The sequence below is a fragment of the Lagopus leucura genome, unplaced genomic scaffold, assembly GCF_019238085.1.
Source record: "Lagopus leucura isolate 7727_CA_CO unplaced genomic scaffold, USGS_WTPT01 Super-Scaffold_100030, whole genome shotgun sequence".
Lineage (NCBI taxonomy): Eukaryota > Metazoa > Chordata > Aves > Galliformes > Phasianidae > Lagopus > Lagopus leucura.
In genome coordinates, this window is record NW_024962281.1 from 1,409,175 (window position 1) to 1,424,386 (window position 15,212).

General features: G+C 51.2%; 1 protein-coding gene across 1 annotated transcript in view; it reads right to left on the reverse strand.

The window, feature by feature from the left end:
* Window positions 1-1,258: 1,258 nt before the first annotated feature.
* Window positions 1,259-15,212, reverse strand: part of PDLIM4 (PDZ and LIM domain 4) — a 32,605-nt gene continuing 18,651 nt past the window's right edge. Inside the window, exons 4-7 of the mRNA XM_042881673.1 lie at window positions 7,910-8,088; window positions 6,506-6,663; window positions 4,712-4,832; window positions 1,259-3,696 (exon numbers count right to left, since the gene is read on the reverse strand). Coding sequence (XP_042737607.1) covers window positions 3,492-3,696; window positions 4,712-4,832; window positions 6,506-6,663; window positions 7,910-8,088 — 663 coding nt within the window. The 3' untranslated portion in view covers window positions 1,259-3,491. The remainder of the gene's footprint in view (window positions 3,697-4,711; window positions 4,833-6,505; window positions 6,664-7,909; window positions 8,089-15,212) is intronic.

A 15,212-nucleotide genomic window follows, 5' to 3' on the forward strand; every position in this document is an offset into this window, starting at 1 on the left:
GGGTCCGGTGCTGCTGGGCAAAGCCCCACCTGAGACCTGCACAAGTGTACCAGGGCAGACATGAAAGCAGTGGCTGCAGGAAGAGCTTTAGGCACATTCATTATTTGAACTTGTGCACTAATCAGACAAGGGTCACGCAGCCAGGCTGCATGAAAGGATGCCGGGAGGTTTCATACCATGTGCAGATCCGCAGCAGCTTTGGCTTTTTTAAATATTTAAGGCACGTTCAAATAACAATTTCCATACATGATGGTTTTCCAAATAAAACCTTTTTTGATCAGTCATTTGTGGAGACAAAACGACTCGCATCACTTGCCGCTTTCCCCCATACTGAACTGAGCAGCGATGGGGCGCTATGGAAATCCAGCTCCGTAAGCAAACAGCCCTCTGTCATCTGCTTGCTAAGCCCAGCAAACCTCCCTCACCCTCCCAGCATTCACCTGGAACGTTGGAACAGCCCCGCTGAGCCCTTAATTCCCTAATTACACACGCGTGCAGGAAGCGCTAAATGCGCTCATGAGATTTAATCCGTAACCGTTAGACATTCCTGTTCTGTTTCTTGGAAATGACAGCACACTTTCCCCAACTCCCAGCAATAACAGAACTTTTTGGGAATGTCTCTTCCCACGGCCACTCTCCCTCCTGCCCACACCAAGCCCTGGGATCTGCCCCAGCACTGACAGCACTGCGCTGGGCATCGCTGCCATGCACCAAAGGGGCTCATCCAGGGGGTGGTGAGGCACTGCAACAGGCTGCCCAAGGAGGCTGTGGATGCCCCATCGCTGCAGGCATTCAAGGCCAGGCTGCATGTGGCTCTGGGCAGCCTGGGCTGCTGGGTTGCTGGCTGCACACAGCAGGGGTTGGAACTGGATGAGCATTGAGGTCCTTTTCAACCCAGGCCATTCTATGGTTCTATGAAAATTCAAATCTAACACCCCCAACAGCAAACCTCAGACACAACCAGATGCATGATGTGTCATTAGAGAGGTGCATCTCTTATATTCCCTTAGGGCTGGTGGAGCAGGAACGAGTGGATTTGGGGTCAGGAAACCCTCTTTGTGCTGTGCTTATGTCACAGGATTGCGATTAGAGCACAACACAGCAGCAGCACGGCTGGAGACACATGATGTGCTGCAGAGCACAAAACAGCCTCAAGGGGTGGCCGTGTGCTCAATGGGATCTCCAGCACACACACACACACAGGTGTTGGTGACAGAAACCTGAGGATCAAAGGGAAAGCAACTAGGGTGAGGCAGAAAACCAACAATACCGTTTTATTTTGTATTTCATACAAACCACATCATCCTGCAAATGTTTTACAGCGTTAAATAGAGGGAGAAGGTGGCACTGGCAAGGCCAGGTCCCATGCTGGCTCCGGGCATCATGTGGGGAATTGGTGCCAAGAGTCACTGTCACAGTGCAGTGCTGTGAGGTGGCTCTGGCTTTATGCTCCTCAGGAGGATGGAAGGTGTTGGTAACTCGTAGGAATGAGCATTGCAAGAGAACGGTGTAAAAAACATTGATTTGTGGGTAATGTGCTTCCAAACTAAAGAGATGCAGGTGAAGCCTGGGGCTGCGGTGCCTGCAGCATCACTTTGGCGCTTCCAGCTCGTGGGGTTTTTAGGGCATTCCCTGTGCTGCAGGGTGAGGAGCTGCTTTAGGGAGCACAACTCCTGCAGTGATGTGGGGGAGCCCTGCTGGGCTGTCAGGCCCCGCTCTGGGTGAAGTGCAACCTTCCAAACAGAGCCATAGAGGGAACAGAAGCGATCCGTGAGCAGCAGTTAATGGTCAAACCACAGAATGGGCCCAACATCCCCTCCTTCCCCCCTCCTCCAGAAGCACTGCTGCCAGCCCAGAAACAAGCGAGGTTAATAAGGAAAGTCAGAGCAAATGCTGCTGCTGATTGCAAACTAACGAGCTCCAAGCAGAGGCCCGCAAACAAGAGGTGATAACACTTCATACCTGATTAGCCTTAGTCTCCTAATCACTTACAGCTGTCCCAAGTATTTCTATTCAGCTGGCCCAACCTACTGAGCAAGGCTATGCAAATACAAGCAAACCCAGGCTCAGCTGGGTGATCACATTGCCACGCATTCCTTGTACTTAGACAACGAAAAACACAGATGGCAAAAGGAGCTGGGATGGACGTCCTGCTGGCAGCTCCCTGTAGCCCTATGGCAGTGCCCATCTCCATCCCTGTCCATGGAAGGGAGCAGACATTTCCCCAACCCCCAGCATCTCACTTTCGGTTTTCTGGTCCCCAGAGGTGGTGTTTTCCCCCCACTTTTGTTTTTAGGGCTGTTCCCTAGGGCTGCACTGCTGGTTCTCACAGACCCCAGAGGTCGGTCGGTGCCCCCCAGCACCATCTGCCCTATGGAGTCATCACCTGGGGGCTCCACTGCAGCACAGTCCTGCTGGCCCCTTACACAGGGATGCAGTAACACAAAGGAAATGCTCTTTGCCTTTACAGAAGGAGCTTTCTTATTTATAAAGCATAGAAAGCAGAAATGTGTTTCCACATGTTTCCACAAATGTCCCACAGAAATGTGGGACCTGGTGCTACCAACCACACAGCTTCCATCACTGTGGTAGCATCTGACAGCAGGGTGTCTGAACTGCACCTCTCTCCTCCAGTCATGAACGTGGAAAACGTTTCTCCAACATAACAGCATCCCAAGAGCTTCAATTATCTCCCCCTTAAACAAAGCCCACGGAAAGCTCTGTCACAGGTCACATCCACTCGCTCAGGACCGGGGGCCAAGCAGCTCCTGTGTCTCCTCCCAACCTCCGGGGGGGTTTTGCCACCCCATCCCCAGCTGCTGCGTAAGGGCAGGGGGGAGTTCTGCAAAAAAACCCAACAAAAGGTCAAAGCAAGGATAGAAGCAGAGCACCTTGCTGTGAGGAGCAAGGGGGACTGAGGTGCAGGAGGGCAGCCAGGTGTGCTCCCACTGCCTCAGCATCCTTTAGATGTGCTACTGGGCAGGCAGGAGAGAGCAACTGAACGGGGAAGGCAGGAGCAAGCCTTGCTGGGTGCTTGGTGTGCAGAGGCACAGAGCAGTCACCAGTGGGTGGGAGACTGAAGCTGCAGTACAGGAGGCAGCTCTTTGTAGTAGGTAAAGTGCCTTATTTTCTTTGAGCTTTCCTTCCTTCCTTTAAATGACAGTGGGGGGAGGGAAGGAATCCTGGTTTTATAGGGAAAAAAGAGAATGAATCAATATTTATACAGATCCTGGATAAGGTTAAGGCACAGACTAATAACCCAGCACAGCACCCTCCCCCCCCCCCAAAAAAAAATTAAAAAAAAAGTGTCAAAGAGAAGGGAAAAACCTGTTCCTACGCTTTCAACACCATCCCCTGGAGATCCCAAGTGTAAACGGTTTTATCTACAGAAAGGCATTTGAGTCGGGCTGCAGTAATCGGGGTTGATTACAGCCACTCTGCGAAGCCAGCGGCGTGCGTGCGGGTGGGCGAGCGCCGTCTGAGCCCTGGGTTTAGACGAGTTCAACTTTAGCGTTCGGATAAACAGCCACCACGTCATAGCCCTCAGGGGGCTTAACCCTCTCCTTGGCGTGGGTCTCGCAGTACAGCTGCTCCTCGATGAAGAAATAGCCCCTCTGCTTCAGGTTGAGGCCGCAGTCGTCGCACATGAAGCACTCGGGGTGGTAGAGCTTGTCGCGGGCTTTGACGATGGTTCCCCTGGGGATGGGGAGAGCGGGGTCAGTGGGGACGCAGCCAGAAGAAAAGCCTCCCTCCCCCCCCCCCCATATTCTCCCTGTGCTGTGCTGGGAGCTGGAGAGCTGCAGGCATGCGCAGGAAAACTGTGATTTGTGAGCCTGCCTTCTTACAGCACGAAGAAATAAAAACGCTGGCATTCTCCAAAATGTGACTCAGCGTGCGCCTGCCTGAGAGCCGTTCCTCAACAGATGGACAAAAATAACCCACAGATCTCTTCTGCTTGACCCTGACAGCGTTCCTGCCTCAGGGAGGGAGTGCCAGAGCACGGTGCTATTCCTGTGATAAGCAGGGCAGAATTGTTCAGTGAATCATCCGCATTTTGCTGCAAGGTTCCCTTAGAAGGGGCAGTTCCCACCATCCTCCTCAACTCCAGCTTTAGTCATAGAACCACAGCATGGCCTGGGTTGCAAAGGACCACAGTGCTCATCTCATTTCAACCCCCTGCTGTGTGCAGGTCACCAACCAGCAGCCCAGGCTGCCCAGAGCCACATCCAGCGTGGCCTTGAATGCCTGCAGGGATGGGGCATCCACAGCCTCCTTGGGCAACCTGTTCCAGTGCCTCACCACCCTCTGGGTGAAAAACTTCCTCCTCATATCCAACCTAAACCTTCCCTGTCTCAGTTCAAGGCCATTTCCCCTTGTCCTATCACCATCCACCCTCGTAAACAACCCCCTCCTCTTTATTTGCTCCCTTTAAGTACTGAAAGGCCACAATGAGGTCTCCCCAGAGCCTTCTCTTCTCCAAGCTAAACAAACCCTGTTCCCCCAACCTTTCTTCATAGAAGAGCTAGCCAGCCCTCTGATCATTTTAGTGGTCCTCCTCTTAGCAAAAAAAGCACCCTCATAAAAAAAAACAAAAAAAAAACAAAAAAAAACAAACAACAGCAAAAGGGGACTCAAGGATTCTGCTACAGCTTCTAGCTTGTGTTGCTGGTGGAAAGCCACCTGGCTGCACAGCGCACGCAGCAGCACTTACACGATCCCATTGCCACATCTCGTGCACTCAGGGAGCATCTGCAGTCCAGACATGGCAGAGCCAAGCTTTGGTCCTGGAGGTTTGATGCTCCGAGGGTTGCTCAGTCTGTCGAGTTTTTCACCTGCCAAGAGTTTTAGACAAACACAGATTGAGGGCTTGCTCCCTGGTGCTTTGTTCTTTATTTTTACTGTTGCTGAGAAGCCAGAGGGTTATTTTTCCCAGGAGAAGACATGCTCTGCTTGTCACAGCTTGCTTGCAAGGAAGCAAAGAGCAAACATGTAAACAGTGAGACCAGCAACCTGCAAAGCCACACAGCTGGGTGCACAGACGGGCACAGACACCGTGTGGACCCTCTGCTTTGCTCACCCCAGCAGCACGTCTGTCCCCACTGGGACAGTGCCAACTCAATGCACAGACGTTCTTAAAAAGCATCTCAGATAGAAATTAGTGATTAGTGATTAAATTTCAAAGCAAAACAAGCCCACGGGAGAGGAATACGGCACAATCATTGAATGGCCTGGGTTGAAAAGGATCACAGTGATCACGTAGTTTCAACCCCCGTTATATGCAGGGTCGCCAACCACCAGAGCAGGCTGCCCAGAAGCACAGTGGACCCTTTCCTTCTGTTTCCCAGCCCACAGCCTCCAGGCACAGCCCTGGTGCCATCACTGTGCTGCAGCCGCCAGGAGCAGAGCCCCCCATCCCGACAGCCCCAGGAGAGCAGATCTAAAGATCAGCGGCCCCGGGGCCAAGTGCTGTGTTTTTGTGACATGTGAAAGCTTAAGGAAAAGGGAGAGGGCTGGAAGCAGTCAAAAAACCCAGCAGCAGCACTGCTGGTCATCTGAACTTTGCTGAAGCATTACAGAGCTCTGTGCTGGAGAGATGCTCATCACTCAGGTCCCCAAAACTGCTGGTCTGTTATGCAACAGCTGGGGCACATACAGCCCCCAGGCATCTTTGTATCCTCCTGTATCCTCCTCTCTCCTCCTCCTAGCCAAAGCAGATCATTCCCTCCTTTCAAACTGCAGCACAGCGCCCTGACTTCCTATGACTCTTGGAACTTCATAATGAGATTTGCAGCACTTGGTATTTTCCCATAAAAATCTAAGTTCCTGGATTCACATGATTAGAGTAAGAGGCTCTTGGAAGGAAACGAGAAGAAGCTTTTAGCCCCAGTGATTGCAAAGAGAAGCCTGAAAGCTTGAACATAAAAGCCTCAAAGGACTTAAGGTTGAAAGGCAAATAAAAAGAAGCTGAAATGTATCTTCTGGGGATCTTATTTTTTAATGCACAGAGCTGGCGATGACCTGAGTTAATGAAACAGACAGGAAGCTGGGACTGAGCTAAGAGCGAGCCAGAAGCTCCTGATCTCTATTCCTGCTGAGGACCGTCTACATCCTTATGTAAATGCCATTTATTGAAAAAGCCATTTGATCTTTCATAATGATCCTTCTGAACTGCTTTCAACCATTACATTTGTACCAACGATCTCAGGAACACAGCTGCCATGGAGATGCTCTCTGCAAATGCAAAGAACCAGCACAGCTCTAGCTGAGCTGTGGGCAATGCACAGTTGAGAAGCAGGAGCAGCCCAGCTGGTCAGCATGCAGAAATGCCCCCAGCTCCTGCCAGGGCCCTTTGCAGCTCCCAGCACCCAAAGCTCAGAAGGAAAAGGAACACAGCTAAGCCAGCAATAGCATCCTGGTGGGCGCATGGCCATGAAGGGGGGCACGGAGGGGCAGAATGGAGGTGTTTTGGGGACACTCAGCACAGTGCTATCAGCAAACCTCCTACCGTTCTCCCCAGCCTCCAGCATGCCCTGCAGGTAGCGGAAGGACCCCGACTGCTTGGGCTCTGAGGCAGGCCTCTCGTAATCCTGGAGCATCTTGTAGACATCTGACTCCACGTCGATCCCGTTTCTGTTCCGTGGGAGGGACTTTAAGGGGTCGGTGCTATTTGAAAACAAAGAAATACTCAGATCAGATACACGCAGCAATCGTCAGCTCATCAGGGATGTACCTGGATGGAATCCAGTTTCACACAGACAGCAGAGCACCTCTCTTCCCTGTAATCTAGGCCTGAAGGCATGCCCATCCCGGCACAGAGCTATTCCAACTGGGATCAGCTTGTTTCCTGTTTGTTCCCTGTTGAGCAAGGCAGCCAGGGCAGGACCAGCTACTGGATGCCTTCAGGAGAGAGGGCGGCTGCTCACAAACACTGCACGCTTCCCTACCACAAATGGCATTTACTGGGGGGAAAAATAAAAAGGATAAAACAACACTTTTAATTATGTAGGTCTCAGGGAATCCATCCAGCCTGTGTGACAGTTCTCTGGTGGCAGGCATGGAGGGGACTGCTGTTCTCACCACGGTCCCTCTGGGTCAGCTCTGCTGGGAAGCTCTGAGTTAGCACATCCACGTGGGGTACAACAAACAAAGAGCAAGGCAAAGCATTATGCCAGGATGGCTGAGAAGCATCCTTTCAATGTGTAATTGTCCTGCTGAGTAGAGATGAACTGAAGTGGCACCACTGGCACAGGATGTGTGAAAGCATGGCAGCCCACAGCCCAGCCTGCCTCAGCAAGACCCACCTGGGCTGCTCTTGGTATAAAAGCTTTTTCTTTCCTATGAACATTTATTTGGTGGGCTCCTGGACAGCTGCACTGAGCAGACTGTACATTTATAAACATCCCATTTCATCAGGCTTTGTTTTCCCTGTGAGCAATTCCAGCACCCATTTCAAGGGTTGGCTGCTGAGATCATGGAGGACAAAACCCATCTGAATGCATGCTCTGAAGAACCAGGATGGTGATGTAGATGATATCCCCCGGTGCCAGCCCCAGGCTGGGGGTCATCAGCAACAAAGGGGTCTTATGTGGACCTGGAATAGCAGAATGTTTGGCCACCTCAGAGATAGATGATCAAACATTGCCCTGATATTCACACAAGGGTCTTGTGGCTCCTGCAAACACATGAGTTCTGTTCAGAATCTGGCATCTGCCAAGCTCCAGTTTTTGCTTTCCCTCCCAACTTCACTTGACCAACGAAATAGGAACCAAACCCAGCATCTCCAGTGCTGTGAGGAGCTCTGGGAGCGCCACCCCAGCTGTCACCTCTCCTGTCCTCAGCAGGATGCAAGCAAAGAGCTGTCAGTGGCAGACTGAAGTCCCTCTGCATGCTGACACCACATGCATCGTACCTTTGGGAAGGAGAGATGTGCAGCCCACTGAGCTGCAGCGGCAAGGCAGCATCGGCGCTGCTGCTGGCATGCGGCCGGCTGGGCTGGCAGTGCTGCAGGCTCAGTGCCTGCCTGCTGTCCACTGGGCTCCCACCTGCAGCGTGGGGCACGGGCCTCTTGCCCACTGCAGGGCCGTTATCCTGCAATGGAACAAAAAAAAAAAAGCAGAAAAAGCATAAGGTTTCTTGCTCTTGGTGCGAATGCAACACGAGGCTGCTCTGTGATGTGAAACTGCCGTAGCTGTATTTCATACACACCGTGGAAATTAGAGGTTTGCACCAGGAGGACAGTCTGTAATTAGATCTCGCTGAATCTATGCAGCCTTTCCTGGTCTCTAATCACAAACCTGCCTGTTTCTCCAGGGCCGGCCGTGGCCAAGGATCCTCCATTTACTCTCCTGTAAAAGCACACTTGTTATTTCTGCAGGAGAAGGGCTGTGAGGCTGCTCCAGTCCCTGCGGCCGTTCCTGCAGTGCTCAGCACCTTCCTGCTGCTTCACCCAGCAAAGCACAGCAGCAGCCGGCCGCACTGTGGGCACACGGTGTGACCCAAAGCTGAGTTCTTGGGTTTTTCTCTGGAATTCCTACACTTTTGCCTACTTGCAGCTATTTCCATCCACATGAGTCAGAAACACACCCGCGGTGATGAAAGAAATAGGCCCTTCTGCAGGCAGCCGTGCTCTCTTTCATGTTTCCACCCATCCCAGGGCTGACGTGCAGTGCTGTTGCCCCGCTGCAAAGGAGAGCGCTGCCTGCATCTGTGGCACAAGGGCTGAGCAGAGAGGGAAAAATACCTGCAAACAACCAGCAAAGCACATAGCGTGGGCTCTAAGCCTACATCTGACCAAAACCATCTAATAAATACTAATGGGAAACAAATGTCTATCACTGGTGCAGAGGAGAAAACACCAGCACTTCCAAGCGTAGTAAAAAACAAACGGTTAAGAGAAATAAAAAACAGATCCTGCCAGAAAAACATTTTGCAAGTCCAATCCTTCGGCCTTCCTGGGGCAAAACCCCCATTGATAAAAGCAGGGCTTTAGTAAGAGCTGTGGGATGGGGCCCTCGCGTTTCCCTGTACCCCAGATGTGTGATTGCAGCCCTGGGTGCCATCACCACACGGCACACCTGCACACACACACGTGGGGAAGTGGTTTTCAACCCAATTGCTCCAAATTAGCTATTAAGAAGGGAATTCTACTGCCAGGAATAACATTTTTAACTATTCCCCGATTTCTGCTCTTCAAAAAAAAAAAAAAAAAACACAACCTAAAAATTGCAACCAGGCTGCAGGTTTCCAGTTCCCAGATTGACATCGCTATTTCAAGGGAAATAAAGAAATATACTTTCAACCATGACATGGGGAGGAAAATAGGGATTGTAAAGGATTTGGGGAGGCAAGCAGCAGCACGTGCCCCTGGACGGCAGGGCACCAAGAGCTGTGGGCTCCAGGGCCCAAACAGCACTGCGTCCATTGGGACGTGCCAGGATTCCTGCCCTCCCCACAGCACAACAGAGCCTTCCCCTCTGCAGGCTTACCATAACCCACAGCAGCCCACGAAGCATGGCGTGCTCCTTCCTGCCCCACTCAGCAATTCACAAAGCAAATGCTTCCATAAGGCATCAGGTCTGCCCAGTCCAGCCCCTATCCAAGGATGGGCACCAGTGCTGAGTGCCAGGATCAGCAGGGTGCTGCTACCCCAATGGGGCTGGGAACCCCAAACCTCTAACAGGGACAGTCAGGCAGATGGGCTCCTGCTGAGCCTCCCCAGCTCAGTGCAGATTTGCTGAGCCAAGCTGGCATCAGGGGGCAGCTGAAGGGGAACACATAGAAAGCATTTTTCCCCTCTATGCGCACAAAGAGTTTTGTTCTTTGTCTTTACTTCTCTGCTAAAATCTTCCCTCTTGCATGAAAAACCATTCCCTGGATCGAATTCAGTCTCCCTTTTTCCATCACAAAAGCTGGTTCAGTTTTCCCACGAGACCTGCATGAGGCTTTACATCATGCACAGCGCTCACGCCTTCGTTCTCAGAAACCTAGAACCAGATGGATTTCTTTCCAGTTCTCAAAATTCAAGATCACAAAGTTTCTTCCCCCTTTGGGACCTAATTTGCTTCTCTCCGCTGGCTTTTTTTCCTGCTTTTTATGGCCTCTCTTAAATTAAGAGGGTTTGCAAACCCATTCTGAGAGCTGGCCTGCTCAGCTTCGCCGAGGAGAGCTCCTGCAGCCTGCAGAGCAGAGATGTGCAATCTGCTTTCTCACGCTTGCCTTTGAGGAGCATCCATCACTGAGAGGGGCTGAGCTGACACACAGCATCTGGGGCTCCTGGAGCTCAGGTTGAGTGGTTCATGGCTTTGCAGCTCCTGCCAAACATTGCTCAGCCAATTAACAGGCTGCTTTGCCCAAACCCTTACACTGGTCTGCATCTCTGTTGGAAACGGGAACAGACCTTCCACTTCCCTAATGAAAAATGTTTCTTTTGCATCAACTCTGGCACAAAGGCATGCTTTCAGCCCACGACCTGTCCATGCACAGTGGCAGCAGGAATGCCTTCTCCTCACACAGGTGTTGCTCAGCTCCAGCAGCTCCATCCAGCAGAATAGAGACCGCGTGCAAGAAAGACAGAATACGCACACAAATACATCCTGTGGCTTCACTGTTTCTAGGCAAACCCTGGGTACAAAGCAGGCTCTGCTCTGCTGGCTCACAAAAGCTGTGCTGCAGACTCCGCTGGTGCAGCTGAATTGGAACTTCCATTCCCAGGCTTTAAGTCAAATCCACAACGCAAGAGAAGACTCAGAAATTAAACACTTCTGTCAAGCTAATCCCTGCTAGAAGAAGTGTTCCCATAGCTAGAAAAAACGTGCAGCCAACCAGGAATTTTGGAAGGGTTTAGGGAATTCGTCTCAGTCTCTTCTCTCTCTTTGGAAGAGTTTGCATCATGTTTTGTAACCAACATTTGTAAGGTCAACAAAAAGCATAAATCTGCTTGGATTTTTAAAAATACATCAAGGCAAGCAGGCAGCTGAAATGGTGTGCTCAATGGGAATAACTCCCAGATCCAGAACTGGGCAGACTTTAAGGACGGATTTAAACCCAAGCCCTTCCCTCAGCATGCAGAGATGCCTCCATCGCACTGCAGCACTGCAGCAGTCACTGCCCACAGCCCTCCAGGCATTCACTGCACAAATGCTGCTTCTGAAGTTGTGGGAACTCACATTTCTGCCCCATAAAGGCTTTAGGGACAGCTTTGCAGAACAAAAGATGTAATAACATTGTGACTCAAAGCATTTAAAACGTGCTCATTTTGCAAGGCTTTCGGCTAGACCCTTAAGAGTGCAAGAGCACAGAATGAGCCTCATCTTACAGAGACTAAAACCAAAACATCAGTATGAGAGGCACCTCAAGGGATCAGAGCACATCCAGGGCTCAGAGCTGTGGGATGGCACCAACCGTGCTTTGCTCCGTGCACTGTTTATTTTCCTAAGGCAAAGCAATGGGGGGGCAATCCTGCTGCCTTTATAAACACCCAGCAGCAGACCTAACGGAGCTGAAGGTCACTGACAGCTCAGCTCAGCCAACAGCAGCTCCCTGATGTACTTCAGACCCACTGCCTTCCTACAAGCAGGACAGCAGCAGCCAGACGCGTGCTGCCAAAATCCTGAGTTAGCGCATTGCTCAGCACCGGGGTCACTGCACAGAGGTCCCACTGTGACCATGCTGTCACTCACATCCCTCCTGCAGGGAGAGCCGTGGAGCCAGCTGCTCCCTGAGCTGCTGTCACTGAGCTCAGATGCGCCCCAGGGACACAGCCAGCATTCCTCTGCCCTGACCTCTGCACTGTACAGCTAGATGATGGGGAGCAGAGGGCAGAAGTACTTCTCTGCAGAGCCAGGGTCACTTTTGCACTGGAATATGCGCAGGGCTGCAGCCATGCCTGAAAGTGGTACAGTGCTGGGAAAGCCAGCTGCAACCCTGGGCTTGGTGATGCTGCATGGGTGTACAACAGCACATCCCTCAGGACTGAAATTCAGCTTCTGCACAAAACCACAGCACAGACATCCCTTCCGCTGTATCCCCAGCTTTTCAATAGCAAGCACAGCACTTCGTATCTGATAAAGTGGTTCAGAGTCCTGGAAATCTTATTAGCACACAAAGGAGGCGAAGGGCAGACAGCACTGTGCTCGTCTTAATGCAAAGAACAGACAGATGCTGTGGCGTGCCCCCAGGAATGGATCGACCCTCCAGCTTTGGCCCATGGTGTGCAACTACTTCTCTCCATCTATTCCACATCATCCTCAGGTGAGCAGCTAGGAACAGAGCTGAGCAGCACAGCGGGGCAGGAGGTTGGCTGCTGGTGGGAGGCAGCTGGGACAGGAGGACACCGACCCCCCCTACGCCACGCACACTTTAACAGCTCCCTGGCAGAGATGTGCTATGCTGTGAGCACACTGCTGGCATGGCTGCGTGCTGCTTCGCAAACAAGTGGGTGTCAGCCTCACCAAGCACAGCACTGCTTGCCGGGCTCAGCTCAGAAGATCATCAGATAAGGACACAGTTTGCTGAAGCTGGATGAACGGAGAATGTGAGTTATTTCATGAGGTGGACCTCAGCTCTTCTGCTAAGACTACTTCAGTACAAACCACAGTGCAGAAGAGAGCTCTCCCCACCACGTACTCCTCACTGCATGCATCCTGCAGACATCTGCCCAACAGCAGAGCCCTCTGTATCACCACCCAGGACACAGCCCCACATCCCAGTCCTCATCCCAGCTCGGGATGCTGCAGGCAGCACTCTGCAATGACAGCTCCCTCCATAAGGACTCAGTTTGGCCTATTTTTGTATTACATTCTGAAACTGCTAAAGCTCTGCCAGCTACAAAAGAAAAAACACTGCAAGAAAGCTCCCATTGCATTTCTTAAAGCTGTTGCAGCATGGAGCAGGACTGAGCTGAGACCCACCATCTGACATGAGTCCAAAAGCACAAAACTCCATTTTGGAGACACACATCTCTCCATACAGCAGCCTTGATTTGTGCACAAGGAGTAATTACACCAACACCCAAACAAGCCCTGCTGTCCCCTCCTGTGTAAGAACAGGGGATCAGAAGCAAAAGCAACAAAGAGGAACAGCAGAACATTTCCTTCCAGTGCTGAATGAAGAGGGATTACAGCAGTCCCGACAGCAGCCATCTGATGTGCAATTGCACGGATGGGGAAGTTCCTAAATCATCTGCAAGTGATGGCTGGGGATTTCTTAACATCCAGAATTGTTCAGAGGGGTGGGAAGCACCGACCCATTGCTGAAGGAGTGCTCTCAGGAGAAGCTGCTCCAGGATGTAAAATGAGGCATTATTATTAATAATAACAATAAAAATTAAAAAGTGCTTTTGGGATAAGCTAGGAAAGTATTCCAGCTCAGTGCTTGCACGTGTTCTGCTCTGACGGAGCACAGCACACATCTGACTGCAGGACAATCTCTCCCCATTAGCAAAGCACTGCAGAGCTGCACGGCCACTGGTGGGGGCACAGGGTCCCCATCCCCAGGAGCAGCCACTGCACTGGGAGCACATGGAGCCCCTCAGCACTTTGTCCCCAAGGGGATCCAGCTCCCCCACAGCCTCTTAGAATTACCCACAACAACGGAAAAAGTTACCCGAGAACAGCAAGAATGATCAAAATGTGTTTCCATTTATCTGGCCCGCTCCAGCGCAGAGGGCATGTTTTTAATATCAGCCGTGCAAGGGTGTGTTTAACAAGCAGACAGAGGAGGGCTTTGTACGAGCAGGGCTGCTTCATTAGCACTGTCATAGGGAAGCAGGACAAGTGCAGAGCGTGGGCTCTGCTGAGGATGCAGGATGTGCTCCTCGTGGTTCCACAGTGCCTCCAGGCAGAGCCCTCCTGCACAGACTGCACTCTGCTCCCTGCAGAGAAGTCAGAGAGCAGCACCGTGTTCAGGGTTATTTACTGATGGCCTTGGGGGCTCAGGAGCACCTCGGGATGTAGAAGTGATAACGAGTGGCTGCACAGAATGATCATTCTAGGTAAGCAGAAAGGGAAACCACAGTGTGTTAAGTCAGCTTTCCCTATGGACCAACCAGAGCTCCGTGTGCTTTCACACAGACAGCGACAAGCATTCCCCAGTGCAGCAGCATGCCATCTCTCCTTCCCCGTGCCAGCAGTCACCCCTGGAACAGATGTTATCAAGGAAAACAAACTGCACACCTATCCCTGAGGAAATGCCACTGGATGAAGGGCTATTTTGTCCGAAATCTGCCCAAGCTGTCGTTATTTTATTACAGCTCCTGTTCACTTTCAATGAGAGCAAGCTATGCCAGGTACTTGGATAGGAAAAAAACCAACACCATCTTGAAAATTTCATCCTATTTTTTTCCCCCACTGACCCACAGAACATTCTTTCCTCTTTCATGCATCAGGATTATTGAAGCTTGCTTGCTAACGATGCTGGTAATGAAGAGGTAGAGATGATCTCACATAGGTTACCAATACAGCAGCTCAACGCATTGCAATGGACTGAGAACATTCATTTGCTTCCAAATGAGTCAATATCAAACCACACAGCAAACCTCACAGAGATGTGTTGGGCAACCCCTTCACCCAGTAAACCAGATCATCAAACTTGGTTGTGTATGAACTCAATACATATGAACTATGGGAAGGGGTAAGTATCCTAAAACTATTTCAAGGACAGCCCCAAACCTATTGCAAATTATTGCAATTTGAGGGCAGAATTCCAGAGGAATTTATGTTTTTCTAACCTTGCATCTCAAAGCAGACTGCGTTTATTCAGATGCTAAGAAATGTACCTCAAAGTTGCACACTGGAGCCAAGCTATTACTTGACACCAAGCCTTTTGCTTCCTGCAATCTAACAAGAGCTGTCGTGGCAGGGATGGATCTGATGCCACATGGGGCTGAGTGCTCTTGCTCCCATGGGATGACGGCCAGCTCTGCAATAGGCTGCACTCCCTGAGCTCAGTCATCCTCAGCACTGGGCAAGCCAGAGGATTGCTGTGATAATGCAAAGCTCTGAATACCAGCAGAAAGTGGAATTCCAACCAGTAACTACCCTGATCCAAGAGGCTGCTGGGTGAGAAGAAATGGGAAATGGGACGCTGCCCACCAGCTGCATGGAGTCCCTGGGTTGCAGCCATTGGGAAGAGCAAGAGCAGGAATGTGCTCTCTGAACCCACTCCATCACGCTCCCAGGCCTTTCCTGGTGCCCTGCCACAGATGTGTTTAGGTT